This window comes from Clupea harengus, chromosome 1 (assembly GCF_900700415.2).
Source record: "Clupea harengus chromosome 1, Ch_v2.0.2, whole genome shotgun sequence".
NCBI lineage: Eukaryota > Metazoa > Chordata > Actinopteri > Clupeiformes > Clupeidae > Clupea > Clupea harengus.
The window spans coordinates 20,964,825-20,985,688 of record NC_045152.1 but is presented as its reverse complement, the minus strand read 5'-3'; the positions used below and the strand labels follow the sequence as shown (position 1 = coordinate 20,985,688).

Here is a 20,864-nt window from a genome sequence, read left to right as displayed (position 1 = left end):
TGACTTCACTGTAAGGAGACTTGTTTCAGATCCACATGGGGTTACGTAGTACAGATGGCAAGCTTCAAACTTCATGGAACATGATGCAGAATGCCATGGTCAAACATACTAGATGCAGGTATGTGTTGCATATATAGATATTTTTGCAGGGCACATTTTGCAAGTAATAAAGAGAGGGCATTCAAGAGTTGAGTGGCAGTGGATGAGAGTGTGTGTTGGAGCTGAAACCCCCAGTGGGGTGCAGAGTAGAGTGGGGCCGTCCACTGGATGTCTGTGATGGATGCTACGTGTTCTGAGAGCCATTACGGTCAGTTCAGAGGGAGACAGAGGGCCTGTGTTTTACAAGGCTGTGAGGTGGCTGCAGTGTCAATGACCACCCTTTCTCTCTCTCTGGACTGATAGTTGCTCTTTCCTCCAGTGTGTCTTTCCCTGAATTTATCACTTCAACCTTCGAGACATGCCTTTCAGTGCCTCCCCCTTTCTACTTGTCTCAGTCCCCTCTCCTCAACTCCTGATTTGTGTCCATGCTCCACTCCTCTCCACTCCTCTCCTCCAGGTCCTGGGGGAGATTGATCCCCCTCCCCACCCCAACCCCACCCCCAACCCCTCCCTTTAGCCCGAGGGCAGGTAGGGCATCTCGTTGTGGTAGTTGTAGTCTGGGCAGACCTTCTGGACCAGGCGGTAGTCGGTGCTGTAGAAGGAGATGTAGATGCAGATGACCTTGAAGGGCTTGGAGCACATCCAGGAGACGTGGCTCTGCGTCTGCTCCTGGAAGCAGGTCTTGGACGGGTCGTAGTTGCAGAGCGACGTGCGCTTGCTGCGGTCCACCTTCTCGTAGTCGATGCGGCAGTTGAAGATCTTGGAGTCCTTGGGGTAGACCACGCTCTGGCGCTCCAGGTCGAACTCCACCGCCTTGACCGGCGGCACCAGGCTGACCGAGATGTTGCCCTGGCCCGTGGAGTTGTGGCGAAAGTAGACGCTGAAGGTGCCGTTGCCGTGGTCAACGATCTTGCCGGTGATGAGCAGGTTGAGCCGCAGAGTCTTGATGTTGGAGTAGAAATCGCCCCAGCCAAACATCTTCTTGAACTTGCCCGTCTTGACGATGGGCCGGCGCTTGACCCGCGCCCCGCCCAGCGGGTCGTCGGCCGCTTTGAGCAGGTCACTGCCCAGCATCTCCCAGAACTCCTGCTTGGAGAAGGGCACTGGCGAGCGGTAGGGCAGCTCCACGGCCGAGGTGTTGGCCGCCCGGCTCTTGCTGTGCAGGACCCAGCGGCTCAGGGGGGACAGGGAGGTGCTCTGGCCGCTCAGCACGCCCACTGTCTTGGACGGGTCCTCTGAGGAGCCCTTGGAGGCAGTGGAGGAGTCTTCCTGCCCAAGGGCCAGCTGGAGAGAGAGAGAGAGAGAGAGAGAGAGAGAGAAAGAGGGACAAAGGGACAAAGAAAAAAGACAGAGAGTGAGAAATTAATAAAAAACCTGAACCGTACTTGATACAATTCCATTTATTTTGTAATTGAATTACGTAACTCCATGTAACTAGTTAATCAACCCTGATAATACCACACACACACACACACACACACACACACACACACACAAACACAGAGAGAGAGAGAGAGTTGGGAAAAGTGCAGAGGGTAAGGAGTGCTAGTGAAACAGTAGAATAGTAAAGTCAGAGAAAGTGACAGAAAGTAGGACTGAGTACAGGAAATAAGAAGGGGATGGGTAGTGGAGGAGAGAGAGAGAGAGAGATGGATATTAAAAGCGCCAGTGAGTCACAGTGGGGCTTAGGAACAGGATGCCAGAATAACAGCAATCATGTGTTCCAGATTTACACTTTCAAAGTCTCATAAGCCCCAGAGAATGTCAAAGTCCTTAGCGATGCGGCACAGGTAATAGCGCTCCGGCGAGCGGAACCCGCGGCCCGGCTGCTCCACGCGGCTCGGTGGACAGTGCTTTTGGGCATTATCTGGCAAAGCTGTCATCCCTCTCAGGCTTAATACCTGGGAATCTATACAGCTGTCATGGCTAATAAAACCATAGGGTTCAAATAGTGATAGAGGCACTCAGCGCTATCAGCTCATACACACAGGACAAGGGAGAAAGAGAGAGAGAGAGAGAGGGAAGAGGGGAAGAGGGGGAACGAGAGAAGAGGGGGCGGAAAGTGTTAGAGAGAGATTTGTGCCCCGGGTCTGTGCTGGAATGGGGAAACAATTACTGCTGAGAGCGTTTGTGCGAGTGTGTGTGTGTGTGTGTGTGTGTGTGTGTGTGTGTGTGTGTGTGTGTGTGTGTGTGTGTGTGTGTGTGTGTGTGTGTCTATGTGTGTGAGTGAGTGGAAGACACAGAAAGAGACAGTGGAGAGATGGGTAGGAGCAGGGGGGCAAGAGAATAAACCTCCATGTGCAATTAAAGCCTTTAATGTTTTAATTAAAAAGTCGGGATCAGCAGGAACACAACGCGGTCCCGTTTTCACAGATAGAGAGGAGAGACAGAGGAAGATAGATAGAGAGAGAGAGAGAGGGGTGGGGGAGATAGTGCAAGGGGAGGAGAGACGGAAGAGATAAGAGAGTTCTGCTCAGCGATGGTGTAAGAGTGTTAACCAAAGAAGGAAAACACCAGGCTGGAAGGTTAGGCGTCTCTGAACTTTATGGGACAAAAGAATGCATTAGAGGGGTATATATTACAATATCAACTTTATACAATGGTTCAGTCACCACCTTTGTAAGATCACTGAGACCAAGACTCCATTAAATAGCACCGTCATTTGCACGATGCAACATTTGGCTGGATATTACAGGCATGACACAAGAACAATTGTATGATTGCTGAATAAATGAACAGTTAATTTTTACAATGAATGGTAAACTTAGTTATTCTCGGTATAGACAGATAGAACCAAATTGCTGTTTACCACCGTGAGCAATGATGATAGTGTTAAATGAAATGGTTAAATATGGGTCACCAATTAAACCAAATAAACCTTAATGCATTGGATGCAAAGGGGGGGAGGGGGGGGGGGGGGGGGGGGGGGGGGCAGTAGATGAGGTGCAGAAGTAAGCTGGAAAGCAAGTGACCAAATGTCTTGAAACGACTGGTTAAACAGTCTAACCTCCATTCCTGTTAATTTGCATCCAATCCAATAGTTTTGCTCAGTTTCCTAAATGCCCTTATGCCCAACTACTCCATGATTGGCTGTCTGGACAGAGTCGACAGGGAGGCTGATTAGTAGGCAGAGTTAAAGCAGTGAGAAAGCAGTCAAAAACACAATCCTGTACCGATACTTTAGATTGTAACGACACCGTGACCAGACTGCTTCCCACATCTCAAGGATCAAACATGAATATCCCACATTCATATACATCTGCTCATCATTTGAAATTCACATCCATCCCGAAGTTGTCTCTGTGAGAACGGTTGAAGCAAGCAACCAGGTGCTAACAGGATGTGGAGTATGGTAATCAGTTAAACTGCTGCACCTGATAGCACTCAATGCATGGGGATTGTTGTGAATACAAACAAAGGAAGTCTTTTGTGGAGAGGAGATCAGAGAGGGTTCCTCTGATAAACTGCCTCTTTGGACATCTGCTCAGATGTTGGAGATTTGGGTGTCCATTTTGTAGACTTTATCATCTTTAGTGTGCATTCTGCCTTACAATGGTACTGTGAAGAAAGGACACGAGTGGGAATGAGCGCACAGAAATGATCTATTAGGGGATGCCGACATGCACTCCTCTACCTCAGGGATTCATACTGTTAGAACAGTTAGGACTGGGTTAGAAGCGCGCGTGTGTGTGTGTGTGTGTGTGTGTGTGTGTGTGTGTGTGTGTGTGTGTGTGTGTGTGTCTGTTAGAGCAGTTAGGACTGGGTTAGAAGTGTGTGTGCGGATGAGAGAGAGAGAGAGCACTCTTATACTGTGTGTCTGGCTCTGTACTTCTATGTGTGAGTGAGTGAGAATATGTGTGTAGAGACAGATGGAAAGAACTCTCACACCCTTTCTCTCTCTTTCTCTGTGTGTGTGTGTGTGTGTGTGTGTGTGTGTGTGTGTGTGTGTGTGTGTGTGTGTGTGTGTGTATGTGTGTGTGATCTGCAGTACACTGAGGGCTGTATGTTCCTGAGGTTTAGCATTAGTAAGATCACTCTTCATCCTCAGTCTGTGGCGACGGCACAATTCTTTATGGGGGTGTTCTTTCTCTGTCAACCCTTGCCAGACTTGTGTGTAGATGCGTTCCCTTTGTTGATGTTTCTGTGAGAGAAGGTATTTGTTGTCCCTGTCTGGCCTGGCTCAGTGTGTGTGTTTGTGTGTTACCGTGTGCAAGTCAGCGAGAACGAGAGTGTTAGCAGGAAGTCTTGTGAGAAGTACTATAGATCTTCAGAGGGGACAATATTAGAGTGTTTTATCTGTTTTCTCAGCGTCTGTCGGAATATAGTAGTTTCTCACCGTCTCTGTATATGACTCTCTGTATCTGTCTGTTGGAGAGACTACTATTCCTTTCGCCCTTCTGATAAAAAAAAATGAAAGAATATATTCACCAAAAACAGAAAGAGAAGATGTCTGGTGTGTGTGTGTGTGTCAGTGTGTGTCAAACAGAGAGAGACAGACAGTGTATGTCAATGGGAGCGAGACAATATGTGTGTGTGTGTGTGTGTGTGTGTGTGTGTGTGTGTGTGTGTGTGTGTGTGTGTGTGTGTGTGTGTGTGTGTATCTGTCCCTGTCAGGCAGGGTCCTCTCCTCTGTGCGCTACTGTCTGTGTCTGATCCATAATGCATGCCCCTCTCTCTACCATCTCTGCTCCCCGGCACCCTGGGAGATCCCCTGCCACTTCCTTACGCAGGCTTACGACACTCTTATTCCAGCTTAATCAGGCTTATGCCCTTTTCTCTCTGCCTCTCTCTCCTCGTACTCTCTTCAGCCACCACCTCTTGCCCGGCGATAAATCAAGGCTCCATTTGTTCGGTAGCTATGCAGCAGACATGGCCTCTCTGGCGGGGAGGCTGAGTCAGGATTAGGGCACATTTATTTGATGCTTTTTTGTGTGTGTGTGTGTGTGCGGCTGCTGGAGTTCGGGTGAAACTGGCTCCCTTGCCCTCGTGTCCTGACTCTCCTCTCTATCTCATCTTGCCCTCGTGTCCTGACTCCTCTCTATCTCATCTCTCGCAGGCTTGTCTACAGCGCGGGGCACCCTAGGGCAGCCGCTGGAAAAAAGATTTTTTTCTCTTCTCTCCCTTTTTTTTTACTACATTTTGTGAGATTTTTGGCTCTTTCCTTGCTGGCTTACTGGTGCTTCGCTGGTGTTCTTTAAGCAATGTGTGTCCAGTGTTGGGGGTTGTCATTGATCTCGGTACATGTGTACTTTTTTGTGTGTGTGTGTGTGTGTGTGTGTGTGTGTGTGTGTGTGCGCCTCTGTGTGTGCAGTTGTGTTCTCCTTTGTGCGTGTGTGTGTGTGTTGGGTGTGAGAGATAGAGAGAAAGAGAGAGAGAGAGATAGAGAGTGCCATCTGTCTCAGTGCCAGTAGCATGCTGGGCAGCCGTGGCAGCGGCAGCAGCAGCAGCAGCTCTCTGGCATCTTCAGAGAGGACACGCCCGTCTACATGGAGCAGAGCACATCAGCAGGCCAGTCAACAGCCCCCCTCTCTCCCCTGCCTCCCCTCTTACACCTCCTCAATGCCCTGTGTGACTGCTACACACTCCCATGCCCACCTCCTACTAAGATGACACGTTTGGATACAGACTTCAGTAAACACACTCTCACAAAGATGAATACACACACACACACACACACACACACACACACAACCAGCACAGCACAGCACAGCACAGCACAGCACAGCACAGCACAGCACAGCACAGCACAGCACAGCACAGCACAGGAAAAACCTAGTACAGATTTTAGTAGTTCATTCCAGATGATGCTGTCTCATCCTGCCTTTCACAGATCTGCTGGGGTACAACCCATCCTCCCATGGACATGAACACACACACAAACACGCACACGCACACGCACACGCACACGCACACGCACACGCACACGGTTACACACGCATGCATGCACACATACACACGTGCACGTACGTACACACATCCATACAGCAGGCCTGTCTACAGCAGAGCGCCGTCTGGCTGGGAGCCAAGCCCTCAGTATGCTGGAGTCTCCTAGCAGGAGCTAACCTGCTGTAAAATGGGATTCTCTGATACCCCCCGATGTCTGACAGGCTCTCCGTCAGCAGCATAAATAATGAACCCAAATCAGACGCAGAGAGACGTATCGATTTGAACCTCTTCAGACTTCTGTGTCCTTCCCCACGCCCCCCCCACCCACCCCCCCTCCGCACCCCCCTATCTTCTGTCTTTCACAGAAGAGGAGGAGAGGAGAGGAAGAGCAAGTGATAGACAGCTGAAGGGGTATGATGACAACACCGCTCCCTTCCTACACCGCTCCCTCCGACCCGCGTGGGGCCCTGCCTGCCTGCATGCCGGTGTCACTTTCCTCCGCAGTCGGCGCGGTCGGGGCCAACAGGGTCCCGGACCAAAATAAACAGCCCTCCTCCCTCGGCTGCTGTCTAAACACCAACCTCACCCAGCTGCTTCCGCGTCTAACCACAGCTATAACTCAGTCAGCCCTGTGCCTCAACAATCACCATAAAACAATAACAGGAACCAAAGCTTAGAGGCCATAACAATAACTCAATTACTGTAGCCATAAGCATAAAACTGAAGCCATAACTCAGTCGCGGTATACATGTAGTCACAGCCCAGGCCAGTCCAACCAGGATAACAGTATGACAATAAAACTGTAATAAAAGGAGTAATTGTATTCACATGACAAATAGTGCTTAAATGGGCTGGGGGGATTGGTGGTCTAGACGTGGAGAGACCTACTGTACTGTGCCGGCCTAAAATCCACACGGTTCCCTCCACTCCAGCAGGTGGAAGCATAGCCCTGGGGGTGCAGTGGAGAGTAGTCAGTTGTGGCCATCTTAGACAACAGGAGCATCATGACTTGTGGATGACAAATAGTGTGAAACAGTACCAAGTGTTTCTGCATACGTGCTCTGGAGGATGAGTTGGATTTGGGGAGAAAGCCAGCCTTGTTACAGGTAACTGTCACGGAGTTGTGTACACACTACTGTGTGGGGGAATCCTTATTGTGATATTGTCAGGATCGGACCCCAGATCCTGAAATATATTTCTGTCCCCGACTGAACATTTGTGTAACGTGTGTGTGTGTGTGTGTGTGTGTGTGTGTGTGTGTGTGTGTGTGTGTGACACTGTGGGTTGGTGAGGTAGAAACGTGAATTGAAAGCCGCATGTCTTACACGGCCATTCGTCACCCGCACTGAGCCAGGCAGAGAGACTTCAATAGAGAAGGATGGCTTGTGTGAATATTTGATCGTGATTCACTTCAATGTCATCCCATTTCTTTAATATATAAAGAGCTCACTGTAATGGAAAGGGACACTGTCAGAAAGACTCTCTTTTTTGCCAAATGACAGGATTAGTTAGAATCAATTTTTTTTTCTTTCTCTCTCCCTAAAAAGGTGACGTGGGCAAGATTGCCTACTGACAAGACTGTCTAGCATTTCAATGAGCGTGCAGGTGACGAATCTACTGAAAGTGTGTGGGGAAACTTTTATTTGGTCTGTTAAACGAAAGGTGGACCGAAATCACACAGATTTATGTTCCATGTGTGTGAAATTGGCCAAGGACACCCTTGGGAGGCCGAGCGGGATGTGAACAGCCAGGTTCAGCTGAAGGTGAATTGAATAGAATGAAGTGCCTGCCGGCAGAAAAAAAAAAAAGTGGGCGTTAAGTGATTATCCAGAAGCACCTGGGTGGGTGGTGTCAGTCACCGCCGGGCCCCCGGCTCCTCTGCCACGCGTTAAAGGGGGATTAATGGATGATTACAGGGGTGATAAAACAAAAGGAGGACAAGAACCTCCTTATCGGCAACAGATGGCAAACGGCTCAGAGAAGAGGGAACGAAAAAAAGAACATGTCTGAAAGCTGTTGTGCAGTTGAGTCAGAGAGCTGAAGGTTACACAAGTGTTGGTGCCTGGAAGCCAGAGGTGTGACCGTGTGTGTGTGTGTGTGTGTGTGTGTGTGTGTGTGTGTGTGTGTGTGTGTTTGTGTTTGTGTATGTGAAAAGGTGGACTGTGAAATGTGTTTGTGTGTAGAGCACAGCAAAATACAGTATATCTAGAATGTGTGTGTGTGTGTGTGTGTGTGTGTGCGCACCCATGTGTGCACGTGCGTGTGTGTAGTCTTGCGCGTGCCATAAGTGGGGACTGGGCCAGCAGTGGCCACTCCTCTGCTATCTCCCCCAGTCCAGATCGTTGCTGTATAAAGTGTAATGGTGCCTGAAAGACTGGGAATAAAAGTGATAAGGAACTATATGGTGCCTGCTCACGCTCTGAGTGACAGCTAACGTGCTAAGTGGCACTAACCAGAATCAGAGTGCGGCGTGTGCGCGGGCAAAGCCATGGGTATATAACGAGATTAATGGCACTAATACCCCGATAATGAGACCCTGGCGCTGCACCCAACCTTCTCACCCTCTACACCCGCAGCTATTTGCCACTTCTCCTCACATACGAATGAAGTGAAAATCATGCTAAAAGCAGAGCTCAGACACAATAACACTCGCAGGTGACTATTCGCAGTCCTGAAATGTGAATTAATTATGCACTTCTGCACGAAGCGCTTTTATGTGATGTGGTACTAATGGACTGTAAAGCCCTTGTGTGAGAGTGCTTTGTGTGCCACGGGGGGACATGCTTGAAGCTAAGGGGGAGAGGACGATGGGGTGGAGGCAAGAGTGTGGGAAGAGACTGGAGGGGTTATGGCTGAATGAAAGGTGGAGGAGGAGGATGATGAGAATCCCCAGTCAGTAGTCTCACACACCTAATGGATGACAAGAAAGAGGAGCGCAAAAAACCAAAGGCTGAGATTAAAAATGGATTGCGTCAGTGCATGTGATTTGCTCTGTGTGTGTCTGCGTATGTGTTTGTCTGTGTGTGTGTGTTTGTCTGTCTGTGCGTGTGTGTGTGTGTATGTGTGTGTTTGTCTGTTTGTGTGTGTGTGTGTGTGTGTATGTGTGTGTGTGTTTGTGTGGAAGGAAGGTGGGTTGGTATGTTGACATCTCTTTCCTATGGCATGTGAGTCATTGGGGCGGGTGGTGGTGGTGCGTGAGGGGGGGTCTTCTCCCTGGGGGGTCAAAGTCTCTCTGGTCTCCGTGGTAATTGTGACTCATTAAGTGCTGGTGAGCACAGGCCTCGGGTGCCTCTCCAGGCAAAAAACACAAAGAGAGAGCAAAAACAGTGAGAAAGAAAGAGAGAGAGACAGAAAGTGTGCATGTGTGAGAGAGAGAGAGAGAGAGAGAAAGAGTGAGAGAAAGATAGCGTGTGACGCATGAAACTAAGCTTTATCACAGAAACACAAAAAGAAGACAAAGGACAACAGACCGTGTGTGAACATGTAAGTAAATGATGAAAAGGGGGAACAGAAGGAGAAGATGAGAAAACAACACTCAAGGATGAAAGGACAAGAGTGAGGGATGAAAGCGAACGCACGCGCACCGGTCGTCTCCTGAGGCAATTAACAGGCACTTAAAGAGGCGACGCGTACACCGTCTCCCAAAAGCCAATTACCAAGGCAGGTAGGCTACACCGTTTCAGCTCGACCAAACAGACAGACACTGACAGCGTCGGCCTCACATGTGCCATTTCGCACAAGAGCCAAACAGATCTTGCCACCGTGGCCAATTAAAAACGCCACCTTTGCTCATTTCACCATTTTGCCGGAATTACTGCGGCAGTCGGAGAGCCTAAACTCCTGTCTTGCGTCTAAAAGACGTCATAAACCTGCCAGAAAGGGGTCGTCTCCAGACAAACCACGGAGCAGTTCTGTCACACAGGGGCCTGTGACAAGCTTGTTGTTACCATGAAAGCTCTATTGTGTTAGATCTACTTCTCAAGAATCATGATTTGAGAGTTGCATTTATTTTGTTTGCCATTTGCAGGACACCGAAATTCATACATACTACTAGTGATGTACGATTCCTAAAGTGACATAAGATGAACATGACACCATCAACATTTGTGACTCATACAACACAGTAAGCAGCATAGGCACGCTGTTGACACTGTTGAGGAGATGTGAGATCTACATGTGCGAGCTTTTGGCCGCGGGTGCCGCGCTTTTTAGATTGCGGAGCCAATATTGTGCAGACATCACTTGTCTTCTTGTGGAAACGTTCAGAATGATTCCATTGTGTGTGCTGATCCCCTCCCTTGACACTAAGCTGAAAACCGATACGGCCTCAGCATTTCATCAGTGTCAGACACAGAGACAGACACAGACACAGACACAGACACAGACACAGGCATGGTGTTTTCTCGCACCAATTCAACAGGCAGGGCCCTTATTTCACCACAAGAGTGACTCGCACACCACTTCTGCCACTCGTGAACTGACTTGGTGGACATTTGGCACTAAAGAGCAGTCAACTGCATTTAAGTACATTCTCTCTCTCTGTCTCTCTCTCCCTCTCTCTCTCTATCTTTATCTATCTCTCTCTCTCTCTCTTTATCTCTCTCTCTCTGGTTGTGCCACATGGAGAATGTTAACAGAGTGGTTGTGTGAGAGTGGGGACATGTCTGGCACAGAGGTGTGCTGCTGAGTGTCAGTTTGAGTTAGATTATTACTATGAAACCTAGACCGGCAAAATGGGTTTTTTATTTCCAAATGACTCAGAGTAATTGGAAGCACAGGGTGGGGGTGGGAAAGAGAGAGAGAGAGAGATAGTGAGATATAGACAGAGAGATATAGATAGAGAGAGATAGAGAGAGAGGGAGGGAGGGGTAGAGACCACTGAGGCAGTGTGTACAGGCAAAGACATGCGTGAGGTAGAACCCCAATAAGAGCTCGGTTTCCTCTGGCGGTTGGATTGAAATCTCCATGTCTAATATGACATCAATTTTTAATTAAAGGCCCCAGTTACTGCTCAGATTTCTAAGTGTTTCACAGACGCTTTATATTTTCTCTCCTTTCCCTCCCTCTTTCCCTTCTTCCTCTCCGTCTCCTGCTCCCTCGCTCTCTCCCTCTTTCTCGCTCTCTCTAACGCCAGACCCAGACCTAATATGCTCACTGTGGGAGCCTTCTTCCCCCTAATACATGATTAAAATCAGAGAATAGCGGGGCCCTTATTACTAATTATTCCACACAAAGCCAGGGGAGGGGGTGTGATGGCGGGATAGAGGGGGGGGGGGCAGGCGAGAAAAGAAAGGTAATTTCACAAGAAACAAGGCGCTTGACTCTTAATGAATAATTTACTCAGGCTTCAAGGGGGTCACTAGAGCCCCCCCCCCCCCCACACACACACACACACACACACTCCAGCCCTTACCCACCCCCTCACCACCTCACAGCCAGACCCCTCATCCACACACACACCTGGACAGACCAACATGTGTGCCAGTTGAGTCATTTTTTCCTTCGCGTCTATCACTTTTTCCTCCCTCCTTCCTTACATCCTTCCTTCCTTCCATCCATCCTTCCCTCCCTCTGTTCTCATTTTATTCCTTCGCTGCTGTGCTGAACTCTGGTCAGGCAGGTTAAGCTCAGCTGGTCCCCACTGGACACTCGGCTTCATTGAGCATGCTGAGAGGACACCACAGAGCCTGAATAGCCTAGCAATCTTTGTACATTATAACCCATCGACGCGGCAGAGTCGCTGCCTGCTCATCAGTAATAGAAGGGGATAATATGGCAGGTATGTGTGTGTGTGTGTGTGTGTGTGCGCACAGTGGGGAGGGAGGGGGGTCTAAAAGTGCTGGGTGATTGCACTTAGCTCAATTTAAACTCCAATTTAAACAATGAGGCATCTGTTCCAGTTTGTCTCCACACCTGCACATCCGTTGCTGTGCTGTGCTGTGCAGGTGGATGATCAACTTCTGGGACCTTCTCACGCACGGCTGAGCTGCTGACAAAACAGCAGTCTGGTGGAGCCCGACCTGCACCTTTAAATGCCAGAAGACTTCATCAGGCCCGGGCAGCGGCTGCCTGGATCCCCGTCGGTAGGAGAGGACTAAGGACTCTACTATCTGATGACAGTGCGGGCATGAGCTAATAGAGGGCACCTCTGATACTCTTTCATTCTGCACCACTTTTAGCCCAACAATTTAAAGCCCCAATTGCTTGTTTTCCTAGACCACATAAAGATGGTACATAGGGTATGGCCACATAGTGTCTACGGCCACACCGTTTGATATGGTATCTGCATAACCCCCCCTCCCCTCTGGGGATCCTTTCAGTAATGCATCACGGTGCTGCTCATTCGCTTGTGAGGAACAAGTGCGCTGTTGCCTTATTGTCGCGATTTAGCGACAACATTTCCCTTGTAATTTCCCTGCTAATTGTAGGGATTAATGGAGCTGATCCTGGATTTGCTGCCTTAGTCAAATACCACACTGGGTCACGTTGGCATACTGAGAGTGGGAGCCGCCAGAAGTTGCTCCGCAACTCCGCAGCGACTGCGGCGGCAAACCGGGTGCGCCTCGGGCGGTCGGCAACAACAGCCGTCACACTCTTATGCAGTCACTAGAAACGTTTGTCGCACCCTGATGAGGTCACCAGCAACCTTGTTCACAGTCTGGTGAGGTCAGTGTGAGATTGTGGGGCTATCAACACTTCCTGATGAAGGCAGCTGTCTGTTATTCACATAAGCCCGTTTGTGGCGGCTGTGAACAAATAGATAATGTCCTCTCACTAAATCTGTTTGTTCTTGAAAGAGTGATTTCATGAACAAATACTCATATAGCAAAAAAAACTCTCCACGCTTTCGGATCAAAACCAGTCCGTCCGTTTGTTTTCTTTTTTTATTCATGAAAACAGAGCTCTTCCTCTCTTCAGTTGGAACTCTCGTGATCTCGTATCCGTTGCTTAAAGTGGAGAGGCGTTCCCCGTAATAATGATCCATAAATGATGGATTAGGCCCGGCTGTTCAGTCACTCAGGGATCAGGAATAACAGACTGCGTGAGGGGAGACACCGGCTATTAAGGCTACATTTTTTTCAGCTTCATCGATCGGCAGCATATCCATGCTTAAAGCACGCCACATCGAGCCATCAGTATTTCCCACTGTTTCACTGCAATGAAGGCTTGGCTCTATCATATGAACAAAACAACAGCCCACACATCAGTGATGAAGCAGAAACGATTTCAACACAAAACAAAACCAGTAATTAAGAAGGAGATTAGCATACCGCATGGAGTGTCCACCGAACAGTGAAGAAGTTCATTGATTACCGCGCACCAGCCTGAGACCACAGCGAGTCTTAATGAGTAGGCTGAGAGGTGCTTTATTATCATAATCTTGGAAGACGGAACCGGTGCACAAACACAAGCCTTGAAAAGACATGAATATTAAAGGAGTAATGATAAGACTGCATCTTTGCCTTTTTTACATTGCTCAGTGTCCTGGGCTAAAAGGACCCATGTGTGTGTGGAGGGACGTGCAAATACTGCAGCTTTACAACCACCCATCCAGTACAGTTTAGACCAACATAAGATGGGATTTGAATGAAAGCTTCCCCAAGGAGCTACTGAGGATGGCTGAAACTTTAGACATTGTCAATATTAGGCTTTCCCTTTTTTTCTATCTGTCTATTCATTCGCATATGGTGTCTTTAAATGATTCTAACATCATTAATAGTATAATTCTGACCGAAATGTCTCACATATCTCTAACTATCAATAAGTCACAATTTTGACAGTATTATTGATAGTTAGTAATATTGTAATTACATGTACTAAATGCATTTTTGGTAATGCCATTGTGCGTTCCATTGTGGTGGTAGGCAGACCCCCAAGCACTCTTCATGCATGAGTTCTGTTTCTTCTGCCATCAATACTAGGAAAGAATTATGCCACGCTGTCAAAATGCTCTGCTATTTGGCAGACTTTCATTCAACATACACAGCGGCATTTGAACAAAATTTTATATTCCATTGAATCTGTGTTAATCATGAATGATTTGTTGAATCAATCGATGCTTTGGGCAATGCAGTACATACATGGGGATTATTGATAACTAAGGTAACAAAACATTTCCAATAAAAGGTTCTGAAAACAGTTGCTCCAGGTGCATTGATATATGTCAAGAGCTGACCTGTCCTGTGTATTATGCAGCATAGCTCATTTTTTTGCCATAAATTCAAATGATGGATTCCAAACTGACTTTACAGAGAAAATCCTTCTGCAACCTTTCACTGACTCCTTCCCATGGCTTGAGTTCATTAGGCAGGGTCTGATTATGCTTGACTACGTTCCCTAGGAACAGTGCTGAATTTCTGGAGGTCTGTTTTTCTCCACAGTCGTTTATCCGATGCTTGTACTTAAATATGAGACATGAGAATCATTTTCATTTTACACTACACTATTCTCTGGTTAATGACCATGTGTCTGTGTGTGTGTGTGTGTGTGTGAGAGAGAGCTACACCCATTGGGGATCAGAGTCTGCATGCTGGAGGCTTCTCTCTTAAGCCTGGATATCATCCGACAGTCGAGCCCACGGGACTCCAGTAATCTTGTGTCACTTAGACATTGATTTTCTCTTTTATTGTGTGATTGTGGAGAAAAGGTCATCTGATGGGCTGATCTTCAGCATGCACGGATCCCGATGCGCCCACCCCCCCCCCCCCCCCCCCCCCCCTGGGATTTTTGCTTTTTTTTTTGCAGCATTGCCAAACATTGCACTCATTTCTCTTAGAGAGAGGGCACAGAGATCAACATGAGATCTTCCAGCCCATTAGGAACATTCGTGACCTCCTCTGCACGTAGTGAATTGAGGCTACAAGACAGATAGCATTGTGCGCATCCGTTTGAAGCGTGTTCAAAATGGGCACGCCGTTGTTCAAGATAAAACCCATAGAACCTGTTCCCTCTCTTCCTCTGTCTCTCCCTTCCCTCCCTCTCTCTCTCTCTCTCTCTCTCCCTCCCTCCCCCCTCTCTCTCTCTCTCTATCTTAACTCACTCCTCCAGTCCTACTCGTCCTCCACTGATCTGTGTTCTCCCGCTCATAAACCAGAGCCTTAATTTAACGCCATAATTTATTTACCTAATGGCCTATTTGCAGGTAGACACACAGATATCTTGTGCATGTGTGTACTCATTCATGCCAGTCTTCACACACAGCAAGTTTGTGGAGTCCTGTGGAGTCTCCTGTCATTTTATATTTAATGCAAGGAAACTGCCAGTTGTACTCTGGTTTAAGACTATTTTTCATTTAACCAATGCCTCAGGACAAATACAATGTTTTATGGGTACAGCCGATTCAATTCAAATTCAGTCCTTTCAGAAAATGAAGGTAGGTATTTGTTTAATTAAGCGCCAAGGCTTAATGGAAAATAAACTTTAAGTCAAGTTACTCAAATCTAATCTCACCTAGCAGACTGAATTTCAACTAACTTCTTACTTCATTTTACTACACAGGATTAATGTTTGTGTTCAATTTTGCATTTTCTGTCTAGATGTTTGTTATATTTACTGTCAAGTGTTTATTATAGGCAACTGACATTAAAAGGCCTCTACATTAACAGTAAAGCTGTTTGATCTGTGTATGAAATAAATGAAATTCAAAAACAATTATGAAGCTGCCCAAGCACAAAATCATACGATATCAAAAGAACTCCTTTGGTATGTCCAGCTGTCATATTAATTTGACATGGGCAGCGTAATGTCATGATTCATGTGCTTTGATAAACTATTGTAAGGGCACACATACAGTCATGGATACCTTAGTGCCAGTCAGTGACAACCGGATGAGGTTTGCATAGGATGTTGAGGACTTTGAACAGAGGTGGATAAAAGCTGTGTGACAAGGATGCTAGTGATGAACACCACCTGGTTCTCTTTACAAACCCCCCAACCCCCCCCCCACACACACACACACACACACACACACATGGCAGCATGCCTCAGTCAGAGGTGCACAGAACACAGAGAGCAGTGCAATATCATGTCCCAGCTTCACAACTACCCAATTTTTCAATGTACTCTCTCTCTCTCTGTCTGTGTTAGTGTGTGTGTGTGTGAGTGTGTGCAAATTTACATATTGATTATTCTTTTGGAGAGTTTCCAACTTCCATCTTTCCTCTCACATAGGGATCCAACTTTGACTCTGCTTAAGAAGTCTAATTTTCTTCAAATTGTTGGCAGGTGATTTCCTTGCATTGACAGCACAGGAAACACTACACTGTCATTTTAATGAGTTTAAAGACGAGAGTCAGGGAAACCAGAACAGGACAAACACATTTACCTTCATCATTTCACGGGGTAATTGCTTACGATAATTGCCAATGCACATCACAACTCATCAAAACAAAGAAAAATGTGGGCTTCATGCTGTTTGAGCCCTCTGTGAAAATGAAACACCAAAACTAAATGATGTCTTGCCTGAGCACACAGCCAAGGATTTCCCCAAATATGAATGGATTCATGAACAGACAAAACGCTTTCCGATCTTTCTTTTTCCGGTAATTCTGCAGCCATTAAAACCTCAAGGCTGTGCGGCAGAGCTCTATTTAAAAAACACTTGTATCCTGATGTCTGAGCTCGCTTGATACCAGCACGAAATATGAAGTGCGTATTAATATACTGCGTATTAATTGCTGCTACATAATACGAATGAAAAAGTTGGATAATTTATGAATTGCTCTGTCATTCATCACTGTCGCGCAGCCTAATGAATTGTCCGAGCTACTCTGCTGAGACGCGCGGGGTCTTCCATTTCACCGTTAAACACGAAGCAGATAAATGACCACAGTCCACACCGTAATGAGTAACATCATTAGTGCCGTCCCACGACCATCCATGTATTTGAGGCTAATAAACCAACACACCGGCATGCGGATCATTTTCGCTCTGAAACAAGACATTTGTGCCTTCAAATCTGCTGTCCTGCAATCGCTGGGGAAGACCACTTTTGGAAGTGGGTGTTTAATTAATCTCTCGGTTTAGACTTGTATTTTTTAATTTGATTCCTCGCGTAAAATGATCATTAGGCCCAAACACTAAAGCCTGTCTGTAATGAACCGTGGAAGATTGGTGTGTGGGTTTTCATAGTTCATGAGATGCTGATGGAGATTTGACAGGCCTCTGTGACACCTCGTTAGATAGATATGACCTCTTTGTCGGGTATGTTTATGTAATTAAAGCTCCTTTCAGTTTCTCATAACTTTTCTTTAATTACACGTAGGAGTTTTGGTAATTACACTTCGCTAGATTAGTCAACGTAATTAATCCATTCGCCCTGGACGCCTGCGTGCCCTGACGCATGTTGATTGAACCGTCGCCTTTGCTGCTCACGTAGACCTATTCATTTTACAACGGCGCAATTTTGAGGATGAACAACTAGCCACACAAGTCTACATGCATCACTCAGCACATTTTCAACCCTTCTTACTAAACCTTCGGGTGTTGCCTTGCTGACAGGGAAAACACAAAATCAGGGCAAGGTAATACTCGGTCCAGCACACAGTGTATTTGGATAGTCAACAACTATTGGCGAGATATCAGAAAGACATAAGTAGTGTCCACGGTTGAATAGCCTAAATATGAGGTCACGTGTGTAAGTGTGTGTGTGTGAGAGAGAGAGAGGGAAAGAGATAGAGGGACTAAGTATGTGTGAATGTGTGAGTGAGAGTGACTGATTTTGCACCCGCGCGATTAATAGCATATACAGGTGTGAGAGTGAAAGTATCTCTCATTGTCACAATAGCCTTCTGTAATTTTTCTGTCTAAATCTATAGATAATATATGTCGCCTTGTCAGGCTTATGACAGTGAGATGCATTATGTAGAGTTATGTCTTTTAATTACAAAATCAATTTAATTGTAATCCGTTACAGTTACTCAGCAAAAAAATATGTAATTTCATTTTTAAAAACAGTTAACTAATCAAAATGTTGGTGATTGCAAATGAGTTACATCCGATTTAAAAAAAAAAAATGAAAAGCTTAAAAGCTTATATGTAGAATATAACATTCATTCTATTGCTTTGCATCTTTTGCCGTCTAGACCATCTCCATACATTTGGCAGAATGCGCTCAAATTTTGAGAGTTGTTTTTGATTGGTTCTCTTGTTTGAATTTGCACCGCCTCTCATCTGACAATCTAAAAGTAATCGAAAGTAATCAAATCTAATACTTTGATGAAGTAATTAAAATAGTTACATTAGCCGACCTATTGCAACTTCTTATTTTTGACAGGATAACTAGTAATCTGTGACCTATTATATTTCAAAAGTATCCTTAGCAACCATAAGGTCTTTATTAAAGAAGTCCTAGTAAGCGTAGTCCCACACTCGCGTCTCGCGCGCGGACAGTGCGGTCTGTCAGCACTCGTGGGACCCTTTTTGCCAGTGAGCGCGCACAGCAAACCGTGAAGTTCAACGACCCTCCTTTCGATTTTAATTCTGTTGGGTCTGTGGTATTGAAGCTTCTGTTAACCACAGGCGCAAAAAATGATCATATTTAGAGACCGTTCGGACAGCGGGAGGACAGTTGTCGCACATACCTCAACGCGCAGGTGACAGGTAGGTATGGCTTACACAGAAAACACTGGGGAACAAGAATAAAAAAAATCCATCCATTAACAAGAAATAACATTTTCTAATCTCTACTTCTCCATTTTGCGCTTACCAGGCAAGCTGTCCCGTTGAGGAGTAGCAGAATAAAACCGTGGTCGGTGCGCATTTCGCCGGCGCGCTGTCTGTTAGTCTCCCGCTATTGTCCGAAGACTGTCTCCCCGTTCAGGAAGACGCAATTCCTCCGTTACCGTATCCCAAAGTGACAAGATTAGGTCCCATGTCCAGCGCGGGCACAAAAGCAACACCTCCGTACCTTTCAAAGCCACCTGGCACCTGATTCGTCAACTCGCGTTTCAGCTGGACCACCGGTACATCAGAAATCCATAGGTGTGTTCAGTAGAAGAGAGATACTGCATCACCATTCGGGGCCAGCCAAGCCTCCCAAATCTCATCTGTTCCCCCTTCAGCATTCAACAGGGTTAATGTACTTAAATGTGAGAAAAAAACATCTTCGCCTTTATCTCGCGTTGACACCGGTAAAGATCCTCGCGGGAGAGACAAGCCTGATTAACGCGTGAACTCCTTCAGCGTTGCACATACCAGCGCACGCAGAGTGGCAGAGGCTTGCATTGACGTTTTAAGTCTCTCTCTCTCCCTCTCTCTCTCCCTCTCTCTCTCTCCCTCCCTCTCTCTCTCCCCCACCCCTTACCCTGCCTTTTCCTTCCACCTATCTTTTAATCTCTAATTACTTCTACCTATCCAACGTCACTTCAACGCCTTCAACAATGTTAATGTCCTAATTACCACCACTTACTTTCTGCCCTCCAGTTTTCCTCAGATGTACAAAACAAAGCCTTTATACACGCCTTTATATTCAGGATAAGCATAGTGGACTTGCTGACTAGAATGTCTGTGCAGTTGCCTATTCTGCTCTGTACTGACTTGTCAGACTGGAGCGTAGCACATATATAGCATCTCTGGGACTTGCTTGCTCTCTTGTATGGAGGTCAAGATGAAGTGAGTGTTTAGTTAGAGGTGGACTGTGTTTTAAACCACTACTCTTCTGCTATCCTTCTGAGGAATAAATAAGAGATTTAAAAAAAGAGCGTGATGTCAAATACATATCAAACCGTCCTTACAACCCATCTGGGTAAGAAAAGTCTTTCAGGATCTGCCCGGTGTTTCTCATACTCCCTTCATACGGCGTGTTTGCATTTGCCAGGGAGTCTCAAGAGTGGAAGGGCAGGATTCAGGCAGCTGTTTTCTTCAGTGATGTAATCTATGGGTCCCTTCTCTCTCATAATAATCTCACCCCTTAAACTGCCAATATAGCCTGAGGTCTGGTGCTATTTCTTTTTATTCTTACATCAATTCATTTAGCAGACACTTTTATCCAAAGCCCTGGCATATGCACACACACACACACACACGCACGCACGCACGCACGCACGCACGCACGCACGCACACACACACACACACACACGCGCACACACACACACACACAGTACACACACACACACACACAGAGAGACTAGCCAAATCTCCAGATCTTTCCGTCACACTGTGTTGATATGTGTGTGAGACCGAGGTTCAGTTTTCTGTTGTAGTGATGGTGGTTCTTTTGTGTTCCTTTCTTCTGAGAACCCTTTTAAACCTGTGCCCTCTCCACCTCCACAGGCCCCAGCAGGGCAGCGGGTGAGGAGCTCCAGCGTGCCGCCTCGTCGTCCCGTACGTGATGAGCCAGATCAGGACAGAATGAAACGGATCTAGCAGGGAGGGAACCGATCCAAGGGGCACCCCGATTATACAATTTATTAGTAGGATGGACCTCTTGGGATTAACCATCACAAATCTACAGAAAATGCACTACATAAAACAAATCAGCACGAGTACACACACACTCATACTCACACACACACACACACCCACACACACACCCACACACACACACACACACACACACACACACACACACACTCACACATACAGAAAAGCTCTTCCAGGCAGAGGCACTGCCACTCCCACTGGTTCAGTGAATGTACACATATCCATACAAAGCATACATTAATATGAACACCCACATGCGCCTACACATTAGAAATAAATTAATTCCAGTGTCTCAAGTGCAACATGAAGCTAGAGCAAGAGCTTGAAGATAAGTAAAAATAGATGGCTTAACGTGATGAAAACAGGTAATAGAGCTAAGTGAACTTGGCAGGTTATTCCAGTCTGATGGAGCCTTACGTTTATCAAGAGGATATGTGTTTCACTTTGACCGGCTCAT

At 46.7% G+C, this 20,864-nt stretch overlaps 1 protein-coding gene across 1 annotated transcript; it reads right to left on the bottom strand.

Annotated features, from left to right (window-relative positions):
* Window positions 1-286: 286 nt before the first annotated feature.
* On the bottom strand, window positions 287-19,497 carry LOC105898539 (neurexophilin-1). Its single transcript, XM_031571064.2, has 2 exons — window positions 18,692-19,497; window positions 287-1,383 (listed from the first exon to the last, which is right to left on the bottom strand). Exons 1-2 carry the CDS (start codon window positions 18,743-18,745, stop codon window positions 613-615), a joined length of 825 nt encoding a protein of 274 aa, XP_031426924.1. The 5' UTR covers window positions 18,746-19,497; the 3' UTR covers window positions 287-612.
* Between the last annotated feature and the right edge of the window lie 1,367 nt (window positions 19,498-20,864).

Bases quoted from the DNA above. Each gene is read 5' to 3' on its own strand.
- LOC105898539 (XM_031571064.2), bottom strand. From the start codon at position 18,745: ATGCGCACCGACCACGGTTTTATTCTGCTACTCCTCAACGGGACAGCT. The intron at 1,384-18,691 runs GTAAGCGCAAAA...CTCTCTCTCCAG, and splicing joins TCAACGGGACAGCTTGCCTG to CTGGCCCTTGGGCAGGAAGA.